The 24851-nt window shown below is 42.7% G+C and overlaps 3 protein-coding genes across 5 annotated transcripts in view; 2 read left to right on the top strand and 1 right to left on the bottom strand.

Moving 5' to 3' along the window:
- The window catches only part of LOC112453536, a 25588-nt gene extending 18827 nt beyond the window's left edge, over positions 1–6761 (top strand). The window contains exons 9-18 of one of the 2 annotated variants that reach the window (XM_025014331.1): positions 1–291; positions 1488–1931; positions 2250–2392; positions 2519–2596; positions 2824–3166; positions 3469–3673; positions 3767–3954; positions 4262–4434; positions 4959–5196; positions 5571–5663. The exon at positions 1–291 is cut by the window's left edge and continues 213 nt beyond it. In XM_025014331.1, coding sequence (XP_024870099.1) covers positions 1–291; positions 1488–1931; positions 2250–2392; positions 2519–2596; positions 2824–3166; positions 3469–3673; positions 3767–3954; positions 4262–4434; positions 4959–5174 — 2081 coding nt within the window. In that variant the 3' untranslated portion in view covers positions 5175–5196; positions 5571–5663. Of the gene's footprint in view, positions 292–1487; positions 1932–2249; positions 2393–2518; positions 2597–2823; positions 3167–3468; positions 3674–3766; positions 3955–4261; positions 4435–4958; positions 5197–5570 lie in introns of both variants that reach the window. The other variant, XM_025014329.1, reaches the window with a different exon arrangement.
- Positions 6762–7035: 274 nt separating this feature from the next.
- Positions 7036–21156, bottom strand: LOC112453537 (neuroplastin). 2 transcript variants are annotated; one of them, XM_025014332.1, is made up of 5 exons: positions 20023–21156; positions 11071–11340; positions 9548–9793; positions 8898–9351; positions 7036–8229 (listed from the first exon to the last, which is right to left on the bottom strand). In XM_025014332.1, the coding sequence occupies exons 1-5, from the start codon at positions 20096–20098 to the stop codon at positions 8184–8186; spliced, it is 1092 nt and encodes a 363-aa protein (XP_024870100.1). In that variant the 5' UTR covers positions 20099–21156; the 3' UTR covers positions 7036–8183. The 2 variants fall into 2 exon arrangements, with proteins under 2 accessions (XP_024870100.1, XP_024870101.1); XM_025014333.1 differs by having other exon boundaries at positions 11071–11337.
- A 124-nt stretch (positions 21157–21280) lies between these two features.
- On the top strand, positions 21281–24848 carry LOC112453538 (replication protein A 70 kDa DNA-binding subunit-like; the record flags this gene model as incomplete). The annotated part of the gene is made up of 10 exons (XM_025014334.1): positions 21281–21744; positions 21939–21986; positions 22648–22859; positions 22934–23070; positions 23184–23274; positions 23360–23522; positions 23612–23816; positions 24142–24254; positions 24325–24491; positions 24770–24848. Coding segments are annotated over exons 1-10 (1245 nt in total), but the record flags the coding sequence as incomplete, so codon positions are not given.
- Between the last annotated feature and the right edge of the window lie 3 nt (positions 24849–24851).

Here is a 24851-nt window from a genome sequence, read left to right as displayed (position 1 = left end):
CTGAACCTAGCTCTGAACCGGAACCAAAATCCGAGCCTGAACCTAGCACCGAACCGGAACCAAAATCCGAGCCCGAACCTAGCTCCAAGCCTGAACCTAGCACCGAACCGGAACCAAAATCCGAGCCTGAACCTAGCTCTGAGCCTGAACCTAGCACTGAACCGGAGCCAAAATCCGAGCCTGAACCTAGTTCTGAGCCTGAACCTAGCACTGAACCGGAACCAAAATCCGAGCCTGAATCCAGCTCTGAACCGGAGCCAAGTGTGGGTCCGAAGTCGGGAGCGACGAAAGGTAACGAGGACCGATTTAACGCTTATTTTCGCACATCTCGCCACGCTATTATCATATCATTAACTCCTAAGCTACCAGAGATTTTTCGCTTTCTAACTGTTAGTTATTTAACTTTAGATTTTTTGACGTCGCAACGAGAAGGATTACAAATTTGCGATAATTCCGACATGCATTATACAAGTGTATTACGTCAATGAGAACAAATTCAATGATAAAATATGTATAAAATCTCTCGTAGTTGTAGAACATCTCAACGACAATCAGTACATCGCTCATTACTTCGATATTCGCGACTTTCACGATAACCATATGGTCGGTAAAAGTTTGCACTACTGGAACGCGAGGACCGCAACGGCAAATATTTGCCGTGAAAGCGTATTCAGCGTGCTGATAAGACGCGAGAGTAATCTATTCCGTCCGCCGCTTCCACCGGATGCCGGCGCCGAATGTAAATTGTTAAATGCAACTGTCCTGATTCCGCATAAATTCCCGTTGGTTTAATTTCGCCAATTGCGTCTTCGCACGCAGCAGCGAGGAGTAAACAACTGTACGCCAGAGATAACGTCGATAACGCTTACGCTTCACATCCTCGTCGCTATATATATATATATACATCATGCTCACCACGAGAATTTTATATATTTTTCCTCTGTAAATACCGATAACTTCCGGTTTGCAGCATGCATTACTTCGACACGAAATTTGCACGTGTCTCGATCTCTACCCGTCACGACTTCTCTCACGACACACCGTAGGATACCATTTAACCCTCGCATTATCATAACATCGACTCATCTCATTCAGACGAATAATTGATCCTATGGAGCTGAAATGCACTTAAAGGGAGAGTAGAAGGTTTTTGAAAATTTAAATTGTACGCAAAAAATATTAACAGGAAGGCTATGTAAAAAAAATGCAACTTTAAAATTTCAAACAATATACCAAAAGATGTACGTAGAAAATCTGAATTTCTCTTTGCACATAAATGAATTATGAAATTACAAAAAATTCGGGTGACAAAGGATTAAACGCATTTCAGTTAACCGTTCAGTTTCATCATATAGGCATCCTCTATTACAAAACTCTTCGCTCTTTCGTACTTTTTATCCATTCTTTCTGGATCATTATCGATAATTATATACGGCGAATTTTCACAATGCTCGGCTGTCTTGTGTTAACTAAATTTATTCGCGAAGCATCGTTGCCGGCGCCGGGGCACAAGTACACGCCCAAGCACGACTTCAACCCCATGGACTGCACGGACATTATAATCGGCACGGCGCGAGGGACGAGTTACAGGATCGGCGATTATTACACGAGGGACAGGTCGACGCCGCGCAAGGACGCGTACTGGGACGGCAGGGACAGCCTGACGGCCGCGTTCGGCTACGAACGCGACGGCGTCACGACGATGCTCTTCCGCAGGAAATTGGCCGCGAACGAGCCGACCGATCACGAGATTCGCGACGGCAATATGCAGGTGATTTGGGCGAAAGGTCAAGAGCCGGGCAGGTACGTACACCAGCCGGCTAGCGGGATCGAAAAGGCCAAGGTCAGCGTCAAAGATTTCTACAAGGTCGACGAGCTCAAATATCACGGCCACGGAATGCAGAGAGGCGCGGTCACCATGAATTTCTTCGGTGAGGTCATCCATTCAGCATCCGCCGCGTTTATCCGAAGATTATTCAAGCCCGCGTGCTGTGTCTGCAGCGCTTAAAATCGTAGATCGCATGGAGAATGCCGACTCAGCATTTTTGAACAAAACTTTTCGTCCTTTAGTATTTTTTAATTCATTCTTTCTGGATCATTATCGATAATAATTATTATTATTGCTATAAATAATTTTTATTGCGCAAAAAAAATATTCCATTAATTCTTAAAATGTTTTTTATTTTTATTTTATTTACGCACTTATTAAATATTTTGTGCAATATCTAATAATATCTTGGACGTTTTAGATGAGGCTAAAAAGCCGGAATTCACCGGCGGGGTGGCGTCGCAAGATGGTACCTGTGGTGGTCAGTGGCGTTATCCGAGAAATTGCTCGCCGGAAAATGGCACTTGCGAATACGCCATACAATGGACGTATAAGGGTAAAAAGGTAATTTATTCTCATATTATCTTATATTATCTCATATTATCTCATATTATCTCGGCGTTCCATTTCGTACGGGCGCAAACAAAGCCACTCTGACGAAGCCGATATCATGGAAACTTTTCTCCGTAGGATCTGATAATGTTCGTAATCTCCACGACGAATACCAATACGTGGACCGGAGTTGGATTTTCCGACGACAACAACATGGTAAGAACTTGTCAAATAAGGAGACAGTCCTTTCTCTTGATAAGCCGCTTCGCGATATTCGATGTCCTTTTAACTGAATCACAAATTAAATCTCAAATTTGATAGCTGAGAAAAGAGCCACCATTTAAATGGATCGTCTCTCCGAACTTCCGAAGGACTGTTTCTCCTTAAAAGAGGAAGATTGGAGCTTAGAAATGTTCAGATAATACTGTTCTTTTCGTTTTTAGTCGCAGACCGATGCCGTGCTCGGCTGGGTCGATAAGACAAACGGTCGGGCTTTCGTGATGGACACCTGGATTAGTGGTTACAACGCGCCATTGCTGGACCCGTCGCAGGACGTCTACAACATCAGCGGTCGCATCGAGAATGGCGTAACCACCCTCCGGTTCTCGAGGAAACGCGTAACGAAGGACAGCAAGGATCTCTCGTTTACGGACGATCGTTGCCTGTATATGATGTTCCCGGTGAAGGGAGGCGTATTTAATCCGATCAATAAGAAGATCCGAAAGCACGACGCGAAACCGGTCGTTTCGTCAGACAGGATATGCATCAAGTCCTGCGGCCTGGAAGGTAAATACCGGCTACCACATTTTTGTTGCTCGCTAAAGTTGCTTGACAACTATTAATGTAATTCTTAGAAAGATATTATTAATTTGTGTCATTTATATATCATTGTTTAATTATATTTCTTCATTTTTCGCATCTAATTATTATAATAATTGCTACTGTCACTGAATAATCTTTTTCGTTAGAAAATTATGTCTTGTAGTTATTGTGTTTCAAAGTATATTTCTGATTGTTAAAAATGATATTTTTAATTTGTTGAAAATAATACTTTTAATTTTTAATTAAATAATCAATTGCCCACATAGAAATTGAAGACCAAACCACGCCCGCGCCACCGAGATTGCATTACGATATCGAAGTCAAGCTTGTTAACTTGGGTGACGGATTTATGGCCCCCACACCCGACAGTCCCGACTTCGAAGTGATCTCGAATAGGATATCGGAAAGCTTCGGACCGGTCTTCGAGAAACTCCCGGGCTACTATCAAGTCCGACTCGACGAGTTACGAAAGTAAGATAGCAAAAAGGGAGAAATAATAGCAGCGAGAAGATACAATGTTTGATATTATAAGGTACCACTTATTCTCGTTCGTTCCCGTTGCAGAGACAACGAACAGGGAGTGATCGCGCGCATGAATCTGATCGTTGACAAGAACGAGGTCAAGGGTAGATCTTTGAAAGCCGCGGACACGGGTTTAGAAGCGGAAAAAGCGTTACGCGAAGCACTCGTGACCGGCAAGGTCGGAGCACTCAGCGTCGATCCGCAGTACTTGATAGTGAGAGCACCCCGAGGTAAGCGCTGAGTTTCCAAACATTATATATTAATGTAACACAAAACTCTCCTTGTCCTCGATAAATTTTCTATCCTAATTGAGATCCGAAATTAGATGATTTCTCATTTTTTCTTAATACTGCATATAACGGTAATTATCTTAAAATTTGAAGAGTCATGCAGTTTAATTATGTAGCTTCAAGTAGCGCCGTTTTTTAAATGCTAACGGCATGAAAAAATGTAAATTCGTTCAGATTATTCCGGATATTTATCTTCGTCAATCTCGTTACGAGTTTCACGAGATGAAAATATTATACTTGTTTTCAGTGAACGATATAGAAACGGAGGATGAATACGATCGACCACCTTCCGCGACAGACCTGTTTTTGGGCGCGACGAAGCTTTATATCGTCGTCGGTTGTGTAGCAGCGTTGCTGGCCCTCGCTCTGCTCCAGGCCAGTTGTACTCTTTACAGGAGCTCGAAGAGGCGAGCGACCAAGGTATGTTCTGTGTGCGTTAGAAACTTCTTGTTCTTCTTCGTGTATTTTTTTCTCTCCACTTTTTCTCGCATTCCCAGGTCTTCCTCCTGAGTGTTGTGTTCTGTTCTTTCTCTAACGAACTTGTGGTGATCCCTAACGTGTTCCAAGAAAGATGTATGACGCAAATTGGAGTTTTATCTCTGAGGAAAATAATCTTTAAACATCATTCGACACTTATTGTAGCAACTATTAACTAAATAACTGTAATATCGTAACAAATCTAATGAATAATTAAAATAATTTAATGCTGGAAAACATGTCAATTGAATTATAATAAAAGAAAAGCCGTAATTTAATGATATTGTGAAGACGCCGGATTTCTCTTTTCTTTTTTTACTTCGGGGAAACGAAAGATCAGACTGCCGTTCGCATACGTCTTCTTGGGACACTCCGTAGCGTAAAAACTACGCTTCCATCCCCTAATGAACCCGACATCTTTTGCTTCGCTTGTGTTGCATGACTCGCGCTTCCCGCGACCAAAAAAGAGGGTGTACTCGCTGCCTCTGGCTTCCTCCGACGCGCCCAACCCGATTCATCGCACGAACGCGACGCGGTACCATCGACAGCAAAACGGCGACCATCATCATCACCATCACAACAACAACACCAACCATCACCATCATCATCATCATCACCACCAGCTTCGGCATCACTACGTCCCGTCCGAAATGTCTATGCATCGGACTAATCCCAGCTGGTAGAGCTTCTCGTCGAGTATAATCGGTGCGCAATGTTCCACTCGCCTCTATGTTGTTTCGCTCTAATCCAGTTATCTTACTAACTCGCTCTTTTATCTGGCTCTTCCTCGCTCTCTCTCTGTAATTGCACGTTTCTTGCGCCTCGCTACCAAACTTTTCTCGTTTATTTTTTTTCCACTAATATGGGTTGATTAAATTAAATTAATTAACTTGTGTGTTTCTATCTACTCTATGCATCGACAGATTATCATAAATAAATTTTTTTTCTTACGTTATCAATTGATAAATAAACATGTGTGAAATATATAAAAGACAATAATTTGTGATTAAGAAATGACGAAAAAAATTGTAAAATTATTTGCATTCTTCGTGTTCTAAACGCGTCATTTTTTTGCGTAGGAACGTTTGATCGCCAGTAATGCCTGGAAAGACTACGCTTCCGGCGCGAACACGAACTTCGCGTTCGAGGCGTTCGAGACGGAGGAGAAGGCGCCGCCGCCACCGATTTCCAGCCTGCCGAGAGCCAGAGAGATGACTGGCAACGGTATGACCGGCATGACTGGTATGAATGGTACCGACGTGGTCGAGGGGCCCAACAGGATGGTCGGACCCAGGGCGACCTACAGTCTTCCACGCGCGCCCGGTGCCAGACACTCGGCGCCTGTTCAGCACGGTTACTACACGCAAGATCGCAGGGACCACTACGGCCGCCCAAAGAGCATGCACAATCCGGCGGGCGCGGTAGCCCAGGCGAATCAGCCAGACTTCTATTTCATGCCCAGCCAGCGAAAGTACAGCGGCGAGGTCGTGCGCGTTTACGTGGATTACGGCAACCAGATGCCGAAATAAACGAAGGGGAAGTTCAGGTCGAATCGCGAGAACGATTTTACCCACTTCACCGAAGCGATCTGTACATATCCGAGTTGTAGTGACAGAGGACGCGGAGAAAGGACTACGCAGCCCCTGTGCGGTGCTATTTTATCTCTGTTTCTTCCTTCCTCTTTCCCCGTGACCTCCCTTCGCCGAGGACAACCTCGAATCAAATCGCTGGGTTTGAGATACGGATAGGGAAGTCACCCCGTACGGAAGCATAGAAGTGGCGCTTACGACCAAAGAAGATATTCATGGGGCGCGCGCCCTATAATTTGTATAGAGCGTATGAACTCTCGTCAAACTTTTGTGCTTTTGCGGTGGAGAAACTGTATAATTATATAAATAAGTCTCATGTAGTAGCCGAGAATCTGACGGTCCGAGGATCCCTGAGTCCAAAATATGAATCTTATGATCTAGCAGTATATATTCGAAGATTCAAGAAAGATCCAGGGGCCATATAGCTTAATGTCAAGAAGATAAGACTCGAAGGATCCACGGATCCACGAATAACAGGATTCAACGATCCTGAAATTCGAGAATTCGAAGATCCATGAAAAAAACATATGTACCTAAGTTTATCTCGCTCGAATACGCGTCTGTTTATATCGCGCAACAGAATCCCGACACGTTTAATGGATGTATCTACATCATCTACTCTAAAAAGCAAGCGTGGACACGCGTTTGAGCAATAAAACGTTTGTACATTTTTTAAACGAAGTTGACGCGTCCTGTGTTTCTTTAATGGATTACCTTCATCTTTAAAGCGTTACTTCCACACATTGTTCCACTTATATGCAATTAGCCTATCGATACTTAGAGAATGTCAAGGAGAAGCGGTAACGCGGTCATAACGGTAGGAATAAACGAGCAAAATACCTATGAAGCGATTGCTAATAGTCGTTATGGATAAAAATTGTAACGTCTGTGACAATGACGACACTGTCGATATAGAGAATCGTGTTGGTACGGATTATAAATTATTACAATAGAGTGATAAAATTAACGATATAATACTTGTAATAATCATAATAACGATAGATGTAGCAGCAGTAGTAACGATGGCAATAATATTACAGTATTAATTACATTAATGTCATTAACAACGGCGTCGCGTGCAGCTAGACTTCCGGGATATCTTCACGAGCGATGGAATATAAGGCGACGCCAAAGACAAGCTCTCTCTCCCTCTCTCACTCTCTTTCTTTCTCTCAATCTCTCTTTCTCTCTCTTGCGATCTCTAAAAGTACGCGAGCATATATCCGGAAGTCAATTGTGGCACGCACTGCCCGCGTTCCTATTATTACATAACTAGCATCGAGCACATATGTTCGGCTCTACCATAAAGTTGTTTTTTGTTTCTTCGGTCACACGTGCCGGCGAAGTTTGAGAAACGAATTCTACGCGAATCTAATATATGGCATGCCCGACGAACGCGAATGCAAATGCCGCGCAGGACAATACGACGATGTGTGTGACGAGTAAACGCGCGATTAAACTACGGTGTTTGTCAGAACGCATCACGAAGCGTTTTGTAAGAAATTATACGTAATCGCGCACGTACTCGCGCTCGGCGGGAATGCCATTTTATCTCTGCTTTTTTTCTATCGGTCTGTTTACTTGTTAGCTTGTCACTCATACATGCATTATTTTTCTTTCTCTTACCCCCCCCTCTCTCTCTCTCTTTCTCTCTTTCTCACACTGACATACATGCACACATACACACACACACCTTTTATTCCCTGGCACGCATTCGTGTCATCATCGGCACTTGTACATAATTCAACACATCTCTCTCTTCATCGGTCAAAGCGGTGTAGTTAAAGAATACGAACAGGCAAACATCTGATAAACGGAGTGAACACCGTAATAAGGCTTAATTTAATTTGTTAGTAACTTGTATGATCCTGCTCTGTACGCGTCTGCTGCACAAGCCTGTTTTCACACAGGAGCGCACTATGAATGGCCCACTCAAGCCCGCTGCTGTCCATTTTGCAGTGTTTATTCCACGTTTGTGACGACACATCTCTTTCATTCAAAAGCCGTTGTTCCGTTGTCTTTACATGTTTCCATTACAGCACTATACATGACGACTCGTTCTCCCGCTTCTATCGCATCGCTCTAATTCATTTACTTGTTGTTTCACTTCCTCTGCCTGACGTCGGATTCCTTGTTGGGTGTCGGTTTACTATAAATTTAAATAAAAACAGAATATCAGGTGAAGTAGTTACGTATGTACGAGAAGCTATAAAGCGTCTCCACTAACATATAATTTATGTTTTATAAAGCGGGGAGCACACACTTCTGCACAACGCATAATGCGTAAGCATAAGAAAATTGATTGGTCTATTTCCTTATGCACATGTGTATGGACCAATCAATTTTCTTATGCTTACGCATTATGCGTTATGCAAAAGTGTGTGTGCTCCCCGCTTTAGTCTATTTTATAAAACTACAAACATTACGAGCAAATACTATAAGTTTATTATTATAAAGGAGTGTGAAATAGGATTGGAATGGAGTAGGCAAAATAATCCTCATCTGCGTTTTTCTTTTCGTAAACAATCGAGATAAATAATTTAGCCAAACTGGAGCCGATTTTAGAGTACGGTGTTTCCGAAACTTATCCGAGGTGGGCTCGAAGCGAACACTCTTGATGAATCGGAACTGTGGTATGGGAGGTATATCGGGTGGGAGAGGTCCATGCAGCGGAACATGCCATTCAGGGGGTTCCTCGGCAGGATTAGGTTCCAAGATAAAACTGCATCGAGCAGAAATACAAGATCGTAATTCTATCGTACATTTCGTAAAATAGAATTCCACAAGAGAAACATAATCATATCAAAACACACTTACGTATCAGGGCTTTGATCGGTATCGGACTCCTCAAGTTCAGCTTTGTTCCGCTTCTTCTCATAAACTAGAATGATGGCGCATAGAACAACAACCTCCGCGCAAATGCCTAGGAAGGGCCAGAGTGCGGCGAGCTTATCCTTCACCCTGAGGAATGTCTTGGCCTCCGAATAGTGTTCTGGTACGGTATCAGACCAGTTGTACGACATCCTGCAGATAACGTCACCGCGATCGTCCATCTCGATGTTTTCGACAACCAGGACGGCGCCGTGGATACCCTTCTCCATATCCTTGGTGATCTTCACGCGACCCTTGCTGCTCGTATAATTCTGATTCCCGAAAGTCCAACTTATTTTTACGCCAGGACTAAGAACGCTCAGTTTACCGCCACACACTAAGTGCAGTTTCTCGCCCTCCACCACGCTGGTAGATTCAGCCAGATGCGCCGTTGGCCTCGCTGAAATTTTAGAACATCGAATGTGAGATGTAAACTTCTTTTGGCATAACATTTTTGCAAAAAAAATTATGTTCTCTTTTCTTAAAATAAGTAACTTAACAGCGGTGACTAAATTCATACAATATTTTCCGCTTAAGTCGCTTATTTCTGATAACTTATTCTATAAATACTAGAAATGTTGTGCTGGAGTACTCACGTACGACTCTGTACTCGATCGTGGCGTTAGCTGCTTTACAAGTGTAATTTCCATAAACTACTTCTTTATCCTGTAAAATCTGCAGGCTGCCAGTCTCGTTATCAATCTTGGTGATATCTTCGCCAGCCAACGCTGTGCTCAACGGTATCTTCTCCTTCAGCCACTGCACTTTATCGCCAGTGCTTCTGTTTGCGCATTCGAGCACCAGAGGTACATCTTTGGCCGTAATAACTCTAATCTTAATATCTGCGTCAAACAAGAAGATGCGTTAAAACGTTGTTTTTCGATGTACGTTTAAATATAACCGTGCAAATTGCGACGTCAAACGAGTCATCGGGGAAAAATAACGTGCGCGCGTATTATCGCAAAGACCTCAAAGATGATGATAAAAAACTCTATTTTTTTTAAATAGTCATAAAAAAATTAATTTATAACTTTTCCATAAATTACTCAGGTATTATAATGCACGAGTGACGGCGACAACTACCACTGCAGTTATATTCTTAGAACGTCGTCCTAAATATTCTATATAATAATAGCCGAGAAACATGGCAACCGAAGAGATGCGAACAATTCGTACATTCCGCTTTTGTAGAATAAGTTCATTCACTTTTGCGTGAATCGTCCGAATGTTATTCTGTTCTCATTAACTTCTCTGATTTTCGAGCATAAAATATCCATCGCATATTTCAGTTATCAGAATTGAAATTTCTGTTATCTATAATAAAGTATGACGTAAGATATATCAATTATCTTACACGATTAGAGACATGTGATTAATATAATGATAATGAATCTTTCGTAAGATTTTGATGTGCATACAGTTGAGTGATATATCCATAAAACGGATTAATTATTCATAAATATCAGCATTTGAATGTTATATTAATGAGATATATTATTATTAGATAAATAACATAAGCTCTTATATTCTTAGCTCTTGCATGTGCATGATAGTTAATGTTACTACTATTATAGTCTGTCGATAAATAGTGTAATAAATATTAATAAATGTCGTGTCGAGAATCGAGATGGAAGGTGAATAAAATACTCTTGTACATGCAATAAAGCAATAACTGAAAGTTTGTTCAATGTTCGAGGCGGAAAATATCACTTATCAAATATTATCACATGTCGAGAAAAGATTTCAGATATAGGCCACGTATCTTCGTAGAGGTGTAAATACTTGACTTATTAACTTTATATCGATAATCGATATTTAGCTGTTTGTCAAACTCAATATTTAGCCGTGTTAGACTTGAAGGGTCTCTGCAGCAAACACGTGTGTAATAAACGTAACAATAAAGTGTTAAATTCAGGTAGGTATAATGGTAGTCGGAAATGCACTAGTTTTCTTCATGGAAACGGTGATAAACGCGCGTAGAAAAAAAAATACTAACATAAATGTACGAGGTGTCGCAGGAAAATTTTGTAATTCTTCTACCGACAGATTCTTTATGCGATTGATAGGATGCAATTTATCAAACTATCGATAATAACACACATAAACTAACACTACGAACCGAAGTATAACGAGAGGTGATAAGCGTTCGGACTGTCGGGGGTGCATCTGTACACTCCCTCGTGGTTCTCGGTCGCTTGGGCCGCCGAGAGCTTGCTGCTGCCGGTACCCTGCTTTGAGTAGACGACCAGCTGACCGCTGGACAACTCAGGTTCCAGCGTATTGCCATCTCTGGTCCACCTAATGAGATCATCATCCTTCAAATCGTTGCACACGATGTCCCAAGGTTGTCCCTCGCGCGGAGCAACCGTCGGTCCCGTGTACGTCACTGCTATTGAAAAGGAAAACATTTAAGTTCGTGTACAAGTCAGAAAGAACTAGAGACTATGATAATTTTATCTTTAATATTTAAATCGATTTATATTAGTCAAATCAGTTTGCAAGTTCCTTTTATGCAACACGTGCATGGAAAGTGCCCTTTTACGCACGCTACGCGTGCGTGATAGACCACTTTTCAGGCACTTGCAACATAAAATAGGGAGTGTAAGCCGTGTGTAAAGATGAAAATTCCCGGGTGCGGAGTTTACGCACGAGCCGAAGGCCTCACTTGTTACACAAATAACTATTATAAATCGTAAAAAATTTAGAAATCACAAAATATTACAAAATTTGTAATTAGTTTTCAACAATTAACACACGTCTCTCTGTTTATATAGCAGAGAGCACCAGGCTCGCTGTTTCAAAGAAAATGTATCACTATAAGGAAGTTATACGTAGAGTAAGCGGAAATTTGCATAAACGTCTAACCTTGGACACGACAATCTTCGGAAAGCATTTAAGTCACGTGGGTAAAAGGTAAGATAAAACGCCGAAGAGAGTCTTAACGGATAAACACACCATTACTTTATAGCAACCGCGGAAATTACATTGCAATTTCGCGGCCCTGAGTTCAAGGTAATATTGATCGAGTAACAGTTGAGAAATTCTGTGTGTTTTAAGTAAATCCGTCAATATTAAATATTCCGATTTGTAAGTCGAGTCAGCTAGTTTTATTTCCGTCTCTAAATTAAATTGAAAATCTTGAGACTCGCGGCATCGTATTATACTTGCAGCACGGGTCGCGATCGATATTGAACTCCGGAAAACTTACGTGATAGACTTGCCTTGTAGAAAACAGGCGTGGCGGAAATATATTTCTACTTATCTCGAATGCGAGAAAGAATAATCTGAATATCGATCGCCCGCACTTGGGGAACGCGTGTTTACGCACGTTTACGTTTTAGCCCGCTCGGCACGAGAACGCTCCTCCCGGTTGTTGGTTCCTATAGCAGTCGGTGCGAAGAGACCACACCAACTATCGATCGCATACGTGTATAATCAGTTATAATTATCTTAGCGAGTACATACCGCGGAGCAATGTAAACCGGAATTCTTTCGCGGAAAGGACAATTAGTAGCAATCTAGCTGATTGCTCTATAACAATCAGTAATATTCGTGAACAGCTGTCGCTCGCAAGTTTCGCCACGAATTATCCCTCGGACGAACACATAAAGAAATTAATTCTTAGATCCTCTTGTTAAATTTTACTTTAATATAGTGTTTGATATTCGAATTATATCTCATCATTTTTATGAAAGCGTTTGTGTATTTTAATATCTAACAATAAACCACTTCGAATTCAGTTTCTATAAACACTGGAGTGGTATCATTATATTCGCAAGAAAGAATAATTTCCGATTCTATATCAGTCTCTTGTGAGAAATTAATTTAGCGTTTATTTTCTTTGCTAATTTATTTTCTCACGGTTGGAATAAATTCTTGAACGGGATTCATTTTATTATCAAATTATATAATACGTAAAATAATATTTATACAATATTCGGGACCTTTGGACGCGGACGGCTTGAATAAAATGTTCGGCAGCAGAGGTGCCACGCGCGTTGATGACGAATCAGCGGAATTATACCACCAGCGTGATGACGTACACGTGCTTGTGTGCGCGAAGTTATATGCGTCATAGTAGGTTCGCAGTGATAAATAGTGACAAAGCACGGTCTGGCGTGGCCAGTGAGAATATATGAATCAGGCGCGCGGATCGTTATTTTCGAGTCGCGGCGCGATAGCTCGGTGGTCAAAATAAATGTTGATCGCGTCATTAACGTCAACCGAATAAGTCGAGGCAAAACTCATCTTGATTGCCAGATTCACCAGATTGCAACACGCTGATAACCGGCATGTAAACGTCGCTCAAAGAGCTGTCTAATGAACAAGGAAAAATTCCGAGAACAAATCGTTTGACGTATTGCATTGTTCAATTATTTTCACCGCGGAGAATTATTCTGACCGCGTTCAATGTCCATTTCAATTCTTACACAGTACGGTTTAACGCAAACAATATTTTCATCAGTTTTTTTTTAATTTACTTATCACGGTAAAAATACAATCGAATGTTTCGAAAAATTAGATTCTTATAAAATACGTTCGTATAGTAATCGTTAATAATTTGGATTTTTCTTTTAATTCGGACGTATTTATTTTGTCGCATAATTTACCGTTCATACTTTAATTACATTGTTTAAATTTAGCATACATATATTTCAGTACATTCGTTCATCAAAAAGTTATACGAAGACCGTGGAGCTACTATCGAAGCCGATAGTAGCTCTAAGTCGATATTCGTGCATATATCGTTTGATTTCGCCGTAAATCAATTCCTCGTGTTCGTATAAATCTTCTCTTGCTTTATACCCGACGCGAATTCTCTCGGACGATAATCAACCGGAGTTTAATGGCCAGCGTCACGTCTTCATGACGAATATAGTCCATCGTAGACGCGGATCGTAAGTGCGGGCAACCAAACTGTAATAAATGTTTTTCTAACCGAGCTAACGTTGATTCCGGTTATTAAATTACGCCGACCGATGCTCGACAACATCGCGTGGTCGCGGTGGAATAATTTCGTCGGTATTCTGATCTTTTTTCTCTTCGTCCCCCTTCAAAGGCGAGGCCCGGTCGAATCCGGCAAACAGGAGGGGAATTGTCCGGCGGAACTGACACGGCGCGGCGGCGTTCAAATGCGAATCGGCGGGGCATGGTAACTCAAGGAAAATCAATAAACTACGAATGTTATTTTAAGCCCGCTTTCAACGACGGCACCACGCAGCTGAAAATCCGCACACGAAGTTCGTGAGCCAGAATGTCTCTCAATCGACACGACGCACGGCGGACCCCCGATCACTTTTTAGTTTGCTCCTCCTTCTCCCCTCGCGCGAAAGAATTATCGATGAGGCGTAGCTCGTCGCTTAGATCGAATAGGAGAGACTTCGAGAAAGAATCGTGCGTGACGCGATTCTGGAACTAAGCGATTACATTTTAGGTGAATGACATTTGTGGCGACTGGCGAGTCGAGTTCCACGGTCGAAGGACGTATCCTTCGGAACGGTAGTCACGCATTCCCAACGTCCCAACGCGTGACTATCATCGGGCGCAGCTCGCGCACGCGAAGAATTCTCGCGGGAGGAAAAAGACCGCGATAGCAATCGCTGTAATTTCTGTAATTCCAATCAGAGATGTTCGCGCTATTCATCTCGCTTCGTTTCATCTCACGCTTATCGTTAGCCATGCACGAACGACGGAGACTCTCGAAACGAAAACACGTGCCGGTGTTTCTTTCCTAACTTGCGATGCACCGACGTGCGCAGTTTGTTGTTGGCCCATTGAAACTTCACGTCGCACAGCGTTGCGTTTTTGAGTTGCGGTAATCAATGCAAGATGTGACACACTTTCGGGAGTATATTCCTAGACTCGCTTTCTCGTTTCGAGAGACGTAATCTTGAACGTGGTTTCCTCTGAGTTTCTAACGTGTCGCGAAGACTATGGAACCACTCGGCGTTACGTTGGAGAACCGTAAAAATAGATGCATCCTTGCAGGATGAGACGTAAGCGTTTTCTCATCTGGCGTTCAAGAATAGAGACACACGTTTCTTGACCAACCAGACGCGGTGGCTAGATATCTCTGCAGGCTGGTCTCAGAAGAGTTATTACGAAAACAAATTATTACATGTACACACACTGAGAAAAAAAATATTTTAATAAAAAAAAATATTTATTAGGTGGCTCCTATAATAGCATATTTACTTACCTCTTACACATATTTATTTAGAATTAGATATTTTTATTTCAATTAAATAAAAATATCTAATTTTAAATAAATATGTGTAAAAAAGTAAGTAAATATGCTATTAGGAGCCACCTAATAAATATTTTTTTGGATTAAAATATTATTTTTTATAAAATTTGTAATCTATTCTCAAAAAGATGCAAAAAAAATTTGTTAATTCTCCTCAATACTTAAAATTCGAAAATTCTTACGGGCCAAGTTCCTTTTTTTTATCCCCTAATTTCTAGTACCATCGTCCACACGTGCGAAGCGTATTACGATCTCGCGCAGATGTCCGTGAATTGCTTAGGGTCTGCAGCTTGACCTTGATAATCAAATGATGTGAGAGCGCCTAGGGGGGGAAGACAGTTTGCGTTTTTCGGCGCCGAGTCGATTCGGGACGTTATGATACGTAGTGTCTCGCGATTTATAGATGTAAAAATAGGCGGGCCGCGCAAGCTATTCGGAGTTAAGTTTTTAACGTTCTCTGGCTCTCAAACGCAGGCCGGCAGGCCATGCAAAGGCGACGACGTTCGTCGCTCTCTTTCTCTATCTCTCTCCGTCTCTCCCACCGACGTTGGTCTCTCTCGGCTCTCCTGCGTCACGTATATCGGGGGGCTGATGTCTATAACGATCCCCCTCGGCGAACAGATACCCAGATATGGATTACCATTCGCGGGAAAACGAGTCGGGTTTTCTGGGTGAACGGAAAACAGGGTCGATCGTTGCGCAACTTTTGTTGCCGCGGCGCGCGAATAAGTTCACCGTCGCCGTCGTCCTCCACCTCGACCCGGTCGCGATCGGCGATGCCCGACGTGGCGCGCGCCGCTGCTGTCTCTCGCTTTCGCGTCGCGATTTCAAGACACGATCCTCGGCGATCGTTCGTTGCGAAACGAACCGCGATAGTCTATATATGTACGCGGAATCGGATATACCGAGCTGCGCGACAGAGATACTCGAACCTTGGCAACAGCACCACGCGAGTCCTTCTCCTATCCGTCGTGAAAGTAACATTTGCGCGATGACGTGCCCAGTTATTGCCGCACCGATTATCATCGCCGATAGAAAAAAGGAAAGAAAAACCTTCTTTGCCTATGTGAGGTTCGAAAAAGATCCAACAAGATAATCTCACGGGTAATAGGATCAAGAAAGACTCGATAAGAGATTCTTTTATTCTTTTTCTCTCGCGTCACTTTTACATTTTCTCAATAAATATTTGATGAAAATATTTAACGGCTAACATATGCCTTTCGCGTCAAGGATATCACGTGTTCGATGACAAATGCTCTTTCACGCTGTGAAGATAAATATACAGCTCGAGCTGCGAAAATTCTCAAGTGTTTTAACAAAACTTTCAAATATTTGGGAAAACTTTAAATGTTATTGCAGCTCCAAATTCTGAACGCCGATAGCTAGAGGCAATCTCGATGCGTGTATAACTAACGATCTAAAATGTTAATACTCGGAAGATTGATGCAGAGTGTTAATGACCGTAAACTGAAGCGTCGCGGGAATCGATACCAGACACGTCGGCCAAATTATTTCACACTTATATTATGCACCGCGGAATATCCGTTATTACATTGTTCTAGTATCTGTTGTTGCTGTGTTACACCACTCAATTATTACATAATTCTATTTTATTACAAATAATGTGAAATTACGAGAGAACAATGAAATATTGAAATAATAAAATTACGGGACTCAAATCACCAAGGGCTCCGCGAAACAAAGATTGATTACGACGGCCGAGGGAGCGTGTGCGCGATGGACTCGCAGAGCGTGCATACCGTGACTCGCGAGGATGCACAGTGTTGCAGCATTATCGACTAAACTTTTTTAGAACGCGTCTCGTCGGTGTCGATAACTCTCATTAAAGCGACCTAGAAAGCGACGCGACGCCTTGCCGCGCGAGATATTCAACAAACCGCAAATTATACGTTAATAAACGCCCCGCTAAAACGCCTCCGCTTGGAAACTTTCCATTCGCCCGCTGCCGAGTCTCATTGTTAAAATTTCGAACACGTCTGTGTCGTGACATCACTCGAATCTGCTGATATATTTAAAGATCGTCACGTGTCTTTGTGCATCTCAAAGATAAAATTCCGTAATAAAGATAAAACTCCATTTCTTTCATTTTCCTCCTTTCTTGAGTGATCCGCGATACTTAAAGTTCCCTCGAACGGAACGTATATACGAGGGGAAAAAGTATAAGATCTAATTTATCTTCGCGTGTTATATTTTTGTACGCGATCAACACGTGTTTATTACGCGGGAATCAAACTTTCGGTTTCACCGCCGCGGGAAGTTTCTTCAAGGCGCCCCGCAGAATGTGGGTATTGTGGTCATGATAGCGTCATGGTAGCGTCGTAAATATTAGTGATCCGCGAAGAAAGATCGTACCGGGAAAAACGAAATCCGCTGTTTACGCGTATCCGTAAGCACGACTCCGCGGCGAGAGGTTTTCAACGCGGCCCGCAGGAAAAGTAAATACTCAACGCGTATATCGGCTTAACCGACCTTACGCGATAAAACCGCGAACGTTATCTCCCTATAAATAAATAAAAAAAAAGCACATCCATCGCGAGTAAGACAGTTATTGATTTATATCTGCATTTTCGTCCGTCTCGCGTTGTTTGACTTTCTCAAAGCTTTGATTAACGCGATAACGAGGAATTCAGGTTGCAGATTGTCGCAGATAGGAAACTAGAAGTAAAAAAGTTACTCCGATTGCTAAATTAATAAAATTGTAATCTCAACGAATAACTGCATATAAAACTATGCGCATATGCTAAAATTTTCTTTACACTTGTGAGATTTGCAGGGTGCATTTAATAGAATAATAACGAGAATATTATTTAACAGCAAAACCCACACCGAAAGAAAAACAGAGAGAGAAGTGTCAAATCAAGACTTATAATAATACTCATATACATATATAAGCAACAATCTATAATCTTGAAATGAGATTAATAATGCATTGCTTGCTTGAATGAAGTCATTATAGTTCAACCAAGAAATAAAAGCTTACAATTAAATGAAAAGTTGAAATTCTTATAAGAAGATTATAGATTGTTGCATATACATATAACATACCCTATACGAGTATATAAGTTTTGATTTGACACCTCTTTTTTTCTATGCAAGAGATATTAAATCTGATTTTACTCGCTCATTTTACCAGTCATTTTGAGTTTACGCTCTCATCACAAGAACGTCGCGAATCGCGATGCTAAAGTTGCATTAAAATCCTCGCGGAACTTGCAAGAATTCAACTCCAAACAATACCGTATCGAATCTACCGGGACAAACTACAGGAATCATACGGTTATTAAGTACCGTCGAACGAGCAATCTAATCTACAGGCAAAATCCACATGACAGATACGGCTGTGACGAAATTTACTCGAGATAGCAACGATTGCGATTTCTCTCTGCAATCGTTCCACGTAACACGTCCGTCGGTCTTGAAATTAAACAGGAGCTATATAATCCCACGTCGCGCTCGACAGAAACGCGGTCCGAGATGTTCCATTTTCGTATCTAGAACCGTAGGCCCGGTGCTCTCGCGTCGCACATTCAGACGCGTCTGTTCCTTCCCCATTTCGCCTATCGCGTCGTGAAGTTCGGATATGAAATAGGGGAGAACAATAACGATCGATGACAGCCGGCCCCGGTTTAATCCCGAATGAAAGCTTCGTCCTCCTTCGACGATTCAATTCAATTTAATTTCTCGATAAGAAGCATCCGAAGTATAAAATCGTCGATCGAACCGAAGGACAGTTTTGTCCGAGAAAGCTAGGTTGTAGGGATCGAACAACGGAATTAAGGACGATCTTTCGTCGGCGCGGATGTAGCATTCGTGCTTCTTCGATTTTCAAGTTCCGAAGAGGTGCGTTTAAGCACCTCTGACCTTTAACGCCTCGCTCATCACCTTGGCACGATTAATAACGTATTACCTTTGCTCGTATTACGACCGCGAGCCGAGAGGCAGCGTCGACTCGGATTTAATTAAAACCCGTCTGTCACGCAAGTCGGCGGTGGACAAGCCACGCTTGGGTCTTAAACGAGAGCGCCGTTGCCGAGTCAATCGGAGAACACACGCCGTCCTCTTTAGGTTTAGGGAAAATTTTCAGGTTTACCGTCGGCAGTGCCACGAAAAGTGGTCGACGTATATAGCTGTCCAATCGATGAGGGACGGCCGCGCGATCAAAAAGCAGGCGACGCCGCCGCGCCGCGCCGGTTGAACGTTACTCCAAGTTTCGCATCACCCCACGCGATGAAATTCCGTCTTATTGACAGACGGGGGTTCTCGATTCGCAGCCTATTGATAAAACATCGAGGATGTAAAATTGCGGTGCGAGACCAAAGATGTATCGAGTAAAGGGTGGCCAGAAAGGTGACACTGGCCAAGTTTTCGCGAACGGAGCAAGTCTCTCGCGCAGCCGGGGCCCGGGGCCGCATCGTCGCCTACTTCTATCCCGGAGTTTACGTCTGTCAATCATCGTGAACGTCAATTAGCGTCAACGGTATACGTGAATCGCGGTGTCGCGTGAGCCGTCCGTTATCGACCGCGGCGGAACCTGCACTCCGAGAAGATAGTTTTCCTCGTCGTCCTCGGACGACGATGGAACTCCGTCGGGGCGCCTTGTCGGTGACGGTGACACCCCAGGAGTCGAAGGGGAAGGAACGAGCGCGTCGCGTGCGCGGTCGCCGATCGCGAGAGGCGTCGAAAGGCGTGCGCGCTCCAAAGAGAGAAAAAGAGAGAGAGAGGGAGAGAGAGGAGGCCGGTGTGTGCCTGTCGAGGAGAGAAGGGGAGAGAAGGGGAGAGAAAAAGAGAGAGAGAGGTACTCACCTGCCTGGACCGTGACGAGGGTGCCCACCGCTAAATATAGCATCCCCAGCAGCACAAAAGCGGCTCGCCTCTCCATCCTGGTGGCGCTGCTGCCGACGTACGCGGTGGCGCGTGACCGTGTGCACCGTGCACGACAATACGATTACCAGCGACGAGCACGATGCCCCGCCTCCTCCTCCTCCTCGTCGTCGTCGTGCGAGGCGAGAGAGGGACCTACGCGGCACCTGGACGAGCGATGCCTGGCGACGCGCTCTCACGGTGCGCTCCGACTGCTCCGAGTTCGCTGATGCCCGTCGCGCCGATGGGCCGTCGTACACGAGTATAACGTTCCGTCGTCCCCGTCGTCCTTGTCCTCCTCCTCCTCCTCCTCCCCGTGGTCGTCGTCGTCGTCGTCGTCGTCGTTGCCGCTGCGATTCCCCACCGCGGTCGTCACCTCGTCGATATCCTCGGACGGTCCGTTAACCGCAAACCGCGAGACGAATTTCCCTTTCGCTCCAATCGTGCGCGACTGATCCGATCGGATCTCGAGAGTATCCGTCACACCGCTGCTGCTGCTGCTACTGCTGCTGCTGCTGTTGCTCCACCTCCACACCTCTTCCTCTTCTTCTTCTTCCTCCTCCTCTTCCTCCTCTGCCTCGGCCGCTGACGTTGCCGCCGCTGTCGTTGCCGTTGCCGATGATGATAGAGCAGTCACGATCTATCACTGACGTTCGATCGTCCGTCTTATCGTTATCTCCGCACTCGGCTCTTATCTTAATGCGCACTACACACGGAGACCGTCCGGATGCCGTCGCCGCCGTCGCCGTCGCCGTCGTCGCCGCCCCGTCGTCGTTGTCGCTCTCTCCTCCACCTCCTTCTACTTTTTCCTCTTCCTCTCCTTCTCCTCGTTACCGTCGCCGTCGATTCACCCTCGGACGAAAAAGAGAAGGGGAGAGAGAGAGAGATACAGAGATACACTGATCACAGTGATCACCGCGGCGAATAGTATGTACAACGCGAGCCGCAGCAGCTGCCAGCTGCCAGCTACAGTTACAGCAACGTCACTGAACGTCACTAACGTCAGAAGAAAAATGGCGGCCACGGGCCAGTGTCTTCTGCTCGGGGGACCTCTTCCTCCTTCACCGCCATTCGTCTCGTTCTGTCACACGCCGAACGCGTCTCAACCCCCTCCCGCGAGTCCCGCGAGTCCCATAGCACCTTTTTTCGAGCGGCGTCCGCGCCCTCTGCGGCGACCCGGCGTCGCCTTAAGTCCGCCTCACACGGCTTTCAGAATTCGCGATCGCAGGCGACTTGCGGCAGCCTTCTGATTGGTCAACGCACTCTGCCGCACGTGTGCGGCGTCAATAAGGTTCAGTTGCGCATTCCGTGTGCACCACGTGTAGCCCATTTTACTACTGTTCTAACTGCGTCACTGCGTGTTTGTTAAACAATTTGGTGTACACGCCGCGCCGACCGCGAGCGACTTGGGGCTCGTGAAGGAATATCAGCGTGTCGTCAATGACGTTAGATATCAAGGATTTAATAATCGGTGCTAATATTCGACTCGACATCGGTGTTGATCGGTGTCAACTATTCGGCGGGAAACAGCAGAACGGGAGATACTATCGATATCGTCGGCCTTTTTTTTTGTTGGATAAGCAATCGGTAGGACGTAGGACTTTTCTCACCACGCTGCGATAATAAACCGCAGTCATGTACAATTTAACGGAAGGAGCGTTGGAGGTAAATCTGTTGAAGGCTGCATTCGGGGAGCGCGCTATTAGCGCTATTGCATCATTCTATCTTTATCGCTCATCAGGTGTAAAACAAGGATAGAATAAGCAAATAGCGCTAATAGCGCGCTCCCCGAATCCAGCCGAAAGCATTATATTGTTATTGCGTTGTATTGTGTGACAATTGACATTTCATTGTTTCAGAGAATCATGCGGGGCACGGACGTCGAGAAACCGGTGCTCCAAGTATGGGTGAGTATGGAATTCAGTAGCAGGATTTTGTAACTTGATAACCGGTTTTTTTCTTAGCACTAATCTTTTAATTGGCTTTATAGAAATACAAAATTCTTGTCTAGAATTAAAGTATGCATCAAAATCTAGGTCATGGTAACAAAAATTAATATTTTTTGTTATACGTGACGACCACCATGACCTAGATTTTGATGCGTACTTTAATTCTAGACAAGAATTTTGCATTTCTATAAAGCCAATTAAAAGATTAGTGCTAAGAAAAAAATCGAAGGGAGTTACACCTTAAGGAGTTACAAAATCCCACCTCTGATCTGTTGCATCCTCGTTAGTCGGCGCATCAAAATTATTTATCTCGTGAAAGCGTGATTTTTTTTACAGAGCAAGGTCTATTCAGCAGAGTCAGGACAATTGCTTCTCTCATTTTTATGTAGATTTTTATCTAACTTTAAGTGCTTGTTATATCTTGATATGTTATGTGTCATGACTCATGATATATGTCTATCACATTAGAAATATTTCAATTGTCAATCGAACATTATTTCAATTGTAATAAAAAATTATGATGTTGCACAGGACTAATGATTTGGATGTGCAAGACAAGAATTCTAACTTTGTAATTTTCAGTGATTGCTATCCTAATAATCGTGTAATAATTTTACAGGGTTACAAAAAACTACCGAGATCCGTTAATAAGGATGGTGTCACTACCGATCGCTACAGATTGCTAGTGTCCGATGGACAGAGGTATAACTCGTTCACCATGTTGGCAACTCAATTAAATTATCTTATCACGGATGAAATTTTGACCGACAATGCAATCTGCAGAATATTAAACTATCACTTAAGTTTAATGAACAACAGTGGCAAAGAAAGGTATTATTTACACCTTACTTTTTGCATTAAAATGAGTAAATAATTCAAGTGTCGAGCATATTTTTTTCCATCAGACCCGTGATGGTTATATTGGGTATTGAGGTGTTGGTTTCTGGCAGTAAAGTTGGGCACAAGATAGGCAATCCAACTAATATAGACATTAAATCAGATGCTGAAGTCACATCTACATCCACATCTCCTTTTCCAACTAGTGAGTATATCGTTGGCTTGCGCCAATTGTGTCTAGAATAAATTACCACGTAACTTGTGTTTGCAATATATTTTTGAATGGATTTTTTAAAATCTGTTTTGCTATAATAATAGATGGTGCGGCCAAAAAAGATTCTTCAAATCATCATGCCTCTTCTGATATATCCACAACACCAATCGCTGCATTAAGTCCTTACCAAAACAGGCAAGAGAATTTTATTCTGTATAAAATATATTTAAAAATACACGACATTTTGAAGATGAAGGGACAATAATAAAATTGTATTTAGATGGGTGATCAAAGTTCGCGTGACTAATAAGTCTCCAATCAGAACATGGAGCAACTCCCGTGGAGAAGGCAAGCTTTTTTCCATGGATCTGATCGATGAAAGCGGCGAAATTCGATGTACCGCATTCAAAGATCAATGCGACAAGTTCTATGAAATGATAGAGGTACGCGTCATATGACTGAAATCAACGATGGGTATATGAAACTTTTTCTCTATAAAGGATTAAGTTGTCGAGTGTTTTTATTTATACAGCCTGGAAAGGTGTACTATATCTCGCGGTGCACGCTGAAGGCAGCGAACAAACAGTTTAATATTTTGAAAAACGATTACGAGATGACGGTGACCGGCGATACAGAGATCGTGCCTTGCCACGAAAACAGTGATGACATCCCGACGTTGCAGTTTAATTTCTGTCCCATAAGTCAAGTAGAAAACAAAGAAAAAGATGCCTTAATAGGTACAGTAATAAAAGCTAATTAAATCTTAAACATTGGTTACGTTAATCAAATGATTTTTTTTATTGTTAATGTGTATCCTTGATAATTTTATCTAAATATATCAATTGACACAACATTTATTTCTTGTTATAATCTTATCTCTAAAACTATCAATTAAATGTTATCTCTAAGTATCAATTGCAAATCGCCTTGCATTAAAGTTTTATTGTATATGATAATAAATAACAATTTTTTAAATTTTGAAATATTATATAAAATAAGATTTGGTAAATATATAATTGGATTAATTTGAAAATGATGGGTATAATGATTCATTTGTGATAGATGTCTTGGGCGTCGTTACAACTTTTAGCGATGTACAACATATTGTACAACGAAATACCGGCCGAGAGCTCATGAAGAGAGATGTTGATATCGTTGATGACAGCGGCACAATGGTGAGCAGTTTATTGACATAGATTTTAACATTTTGCTGTTACGGGTGAATAAAAAAAAATTGTCTATTAGGTGCGCGTTACACTGTGGGGAAAGCAAGCCGAGGACTTTGATGGTTCTAATAATCCGATCTTAGCCATTAAAGGAGCGCGTGTGAGCGAATTTAATAGTGGAAAACATTTATCCCTTATAATGTCTTCCGTACTTGAAAAGGATCCTGATCTTCCTGAAGCACACAGGTATATTCAAGCTGATTCTGAATTAAGGCAATTCTAACTTCGTAATTAATTATAATTAAAATTTATTTGTAATTGAGAGAAATAACCTCATTTTACGTTTGCTCTTTATGTAATTTTTAATGTTAATTAATTTCTTAATTATGTTTTTCATTAGAATTTATTGTTATTTAGATTGGCGTTTCTAAATTTTTTTGAAAATATGCTGTTGTGAATATATAATTTTGGAAATACAAATTGCATAAAAACACAGTATAACGTTTATATGATACATATTTCAGATTGCGCGGATGGTACACTTCAGTCGGCCATTCGCAGAACGCTAAATCATTGTCTAGAGCAGGTGGAAGTGGTGACTTCAAC

The sequence above is a fragment of the Temnothorax curvispinosus genome, unplaced genomic scaffold, assembly GCF_003070985.1.
Source record: "Temnothorax curvispinosus isolate PA1 unplaced genomic scaffold, ASM307098v1 QBEX01004479.1, whole genome shotgun sequence".
Taxonomy (NCBI): Eukaryota; Metazoa; Arthropoda; class Insecta; order Hymenoptera; family Formicidae; genus Temnothorax; species Temnothorax curvispinosus.
The sequence above is the reverse complement of the archived record's forward strand: the minus strand, read 5'-3'. Positions and strand labels throughout refer to the sequence as shown.